The 4,178-nt window shown below is 38.4% G+C and overlaps 1 protein-coding gene across 1 annotated transcript in view; it reads right to left on the reverse strand.

Annotated features, from left to right (window-relative positions):
• SLC9C1 (solute carrier family 9 member C1) overlaps positions 1 to 4,178 on the reverse strand; it is a 173,010-nt gene that overhangs the window by 137,039 nt on the left and 31,793 nt on the right. Inside the window, exon 4 of the mRNA XM_007947443.1 lies at positions 732 to 897. Coding sequence (XP_007945634.1) covers positions 732 to 897 — 166 coding nt within the window. The remainder of the gene's footprint in view (positions 1 to 731; positions 898 to 4,178) is intronic.

The following is a 4,178-nucleotide window of genomic DNA, read 5'->3' on the forward strand; positions in this document are numbered from 1 at the left end:
GCTCACACACTTATAGAAGCTGGCAAGTCCCAAGTTCTTGGATCAAATGTCAAGTTGGAGGCTTTTCCCAACTTAAGCAGCTTCAGGGGTTGATGAGGTCAAGATTGGCAGGCAGTATAGTGGCTGTTGACTTCAACAAATGATGAATGCAAGATCTCCAGGCCAAATGGTATAGTGTTCACTCACAGACAGTTGTACGCAGCACAACAGGATCCTGATCCACAGAAGAGTGTCTCTTTTTCCCAGGATGTCCATAAATATATATATTGGAAGCAGCTCACACCCTTAGGGAAACTCCCTTTCAACCGATTGGCTGCTCAAAACATATACATCCAATCTCATCATGGGAATAACCCACAACTGCTTAAAACACTCAGAACTGTAGTCCAGCCAAGTTGACACAGAACTCCAACAATCACACAATGTATATGCAATATTGTCTATTGGCTTAGTGTAGAAGAACATATGAAGTCAAGGATTTCAAATAATCATCTACCACATTCCAGAGTTAGACAGATTTTTTTTTTTTTTTTTGATATTATGTAGACCCATCACTGGCATCTCCTTCTGTCCTAAGCATAACCAACAGAATCCCTATGCTTATTTCCCAATCCCTCACTATTCTGCTTTATACAGTAAAAAACTACAACAAACAAAAGATCTCAAAGATGATATAAGTTAAATACAAAATAAGATATTTGAAATGTAGGAAGAGAGAAAGATATACTTACCAAGGTCCCTTATAGCAGCTGCAGTCAGCATGGGATCTGAAGTATAAAGTACAAGTGAAAATAATAATGATGGCATGATTCTCATAGGTAATTTATTCACTGATGACAGATACCAAATAATTAAGACATAATTTAATAGAGATCCAGGAATTGCAATTAAAAGTATCTGAAAAGAGATTTCACAAACAGAAAACTCAGTTTGCTTTTGTAATTCATTAAAATAGCATATAATCAGGACTATTGTGTATGTAGAATCATAGTGACTTCATCAAGGTGAAATTTCAAGTTGTTTAATTTAATAGCTATATACTTGCAACTCTAGAAATGAGGAGAAAAAGACTACAATGAGATTCATAGGACTTATTAAATACCAATTGAATTAAATGCATATTATAATTTACCAGAGCTCCTATAATTTATAAAGGAACTTTTAATTTTCTTTATGAGGTCATCAAGTATGGGTATGTGTATACCACCTATATATATATATATATATAAAACCATATATGCTTACATGTGTTTATATATACACACACTCAGTCAATCCTTATTATTCAAGGATTCTGTATTTGCAAATTCAACTACTCCCTAAAATTTATTTGTAACCCCAAAATTAATGCTCAGGGTGTTTTCATGCTTATTCACAGACATAGGAAGAGTAGTGAAAAATTTCAATTTCGCAATGCACCCATTCCCCGAGGAGATCAGACAAGGTAACACTCTACCTTTTTGTTTCCACTCACATAAACCAAAAACACCAACTTATTACCTTTGAGCCAATTCTGATTCATGGTGACTTGAGCACTTAGCTGTTTGTGCCATCAGCTCCTTATCATTCAATTAGCAGTACAGTGCAAACCATTTGCACCACCCAGCTGTCATACCATAAACAAATGTCTCTTTTGTGGTCTATTAAAAAAAAAACAAAACTCACTGCCATCGAGTCAATTTGATTCATAGTGACCCCTCCTTGGGTTTCAGAGGCAATACCACTACAGAAGTAGATTGCCCAACCTTCCTTCTGAGGAGTGTCTGGTGGATTTGAACCACCAGTCTTCTGGTTAGCAGTCAAGTGCTTTAGGCACTATGCCACCAGAGCTTTAGTGCCATGTTATTGCATTTTTGTACTTATGATTTTGATGTTCAAAATGGCTCCCAAGTGTAATGCTGAAGTGTGATCTAGCATCACACACAAGAAGGCTGAGAAATGCCTTATGGAGAAAATACATGTATTAGATAAGCTTCATTGAGGCATGAGTTAATAGTGCTGTTGGCCATGAGTTCCTTACTGAATCAACAATATATATTAAATAAGGTATCTTTAGCAGAAATGCACTTAAAACAAGGTCATGTATTGGTAAGTTGACAAAAATATTGTGCTCAGAGGTTCACAGGAACCAAATCTTGTATTTTCCCCAGGGACTATGGTTCAGTAATACAGTGTTCGTGTTGCCTTATAGAACATAATGACTGCAAATAAGGAGAATTTACTGTATATAGTTCTATCTATATATAGGAAATGAGCCATATAAGATTAATACAGGACTTCTGGTAAGATGGTGGAATAAGGAAAAAGACTGCACAGACCCTCTTCAACAAAGAAAAGGGGAACCAGTTAACACAGACACAGAAGATAATCCTTGGCCCATGAGCCTTGAAGGGAAGGATATAGAAGTGGACTAAACCCCAACTAGCAGAAGAATTTGCATGAAAATACCAAAAAAGGAGACATACGGAGCTGAGGTCTGGCAGCAATCCTGAGCCAGCCGGACAGCATGGCACAGACAGCTTGGAGAGTGCTAAGTGGTGGTTGTTGTTGTTGTTGTTATGTGCCGTCGAGTCGGCCCCGACTCATAGCGACCCCTCCTTGGGTTTCCGAGGCAGTATCACTACGGAAGTAGGATTGCCCAACCTTCCTTCCGAGGAGTGGCTGGTGGGTTTGAACTGCCAGCCGTCTGGTTAGCAGGCAAGTGTCTTGGCCACTATGCTACCAGAGCTCCTAAGTGGTGGTAGGACCTAAGAATTAATCTAAAAATCAGTGCTACTAGCCAGGGACTGCATGGAGGACTGCTCTGGTGGCTGGGGAATAAAAGGCAAAGCACTAGTGAAGAGAAAGGCGGACTGAGCTGTGGACTTTTGCCTGTCTGGAGGGCGCCACCATTTTGAATGTTTACAAGTGGCTTGACCATTTTGGATATTTAAAGAGACAGTGGTCTCCCAGATTCCAGGGGTTTAAGAACAGGTTCTGCTTGCCAGTAACCCCAGACCTGGATGACTGAAAAGGTGTGACATTTCCCTTGTTACTCGTATACCCCACACCCCTTCGTGAATGGAGGTGTGGCCATCCCCCACTCCCACCCACCTTCTGGGCCTGCAGGAACTCCATCCCAGTCTGTGTGCTCCAGTGGAGCCTGGGTGCCCAGCCCTGTCCTCCACTGATTTTTTTCTTTTTTTTATCTGGTTTTTAGTTTGCTTGATTTTGTCCGTTTTAAAACTAGTATTATTATTAATACATTTGTCATTTTTACTATTATTCTTTATTCTTCCCCTCCCAGGTCCTAGTTTTCAGCTCTTTTTCTTCTCCCGGTTCATGGTTGCAAATTTCTTTTTTCTTATGGTTAACACTGTTCCTTGTTTTTCATTTTGCATTTTTCTCATTTTGTTGTTCATTATTATCCTTATCTACCTTTTTTCTTATTGCTCTACCCTCAGATATTGCAGGTTTTCTAGTTTTTTTTTCTTCTTCTTTTTTCCTTTTTTTCTTTTTTTTTTGGTTAGTGTTTCTGTGTGGTTACACGGTGTATTTTTTATCCATGTGCTTTTAGTTTTTGATGGCTATATAATTGTAATTTTTGTCTAATTGAGTGGGAGACAGCAACAGTCCTGATAAAACACAACTACACCCACACTTCCTGCAACTTCACTTACTGAGCGAGAGCCACCACCTCCTTCTCCATCAATGGGACAATGATAAAAAAAAAAAAACACCAAGAAGAAGAGCCTGAATTACCCTTGACTGCTCTTCACAAACAGTTAACAGAGATCTAAATACAACAACTCTACGATGTCTCAGAGACCATCACAGTCCACACAAAGAAGCAAGATAAAGTGGTAGAAACAAGGGAACAGAATACAGCTCCAGAACACATCCCTGAGGAAGAAGCAGCATTGAATTTAAGGAATTCAAAATAATTATATTTAAGTATCTTCAAAGGATTGAGAGACAGACCAAAGAAAACACAGAAAAAACCCTAGAAGATTTTTGGAAGGAAATACAGGAACAAAATGACAAAATCAATGAAAAATTAGAAATGATTCTAAATCTATAGACAGGACTCCAGAAGATTAATACTAAATTGTCAGAAATAGATAACATATTGGAAGGGCAAAAGAGCAGAATTGATTCAATGGAAGATAGAATTAATGAAATTGAAGAAATATACCAGA

Source organism: Orycteropus afer, unplaced genomic scaffold, assembly GCF_000298275.1.
Source record: "Orycteropus afer afer isolate SDZICR_OR568_19922 unplaced genomic scaffold, OryAfe1.0 scaffold00184, whole genome shotgun sequence".
NCBI classification, from domain to species: domain Eukaryota; kingdom Metazoa; phylum Chordata; class Mammalia; order Tubulidentata; family Orycteropodidae; genus Orycteropus; species Orycteropus afer.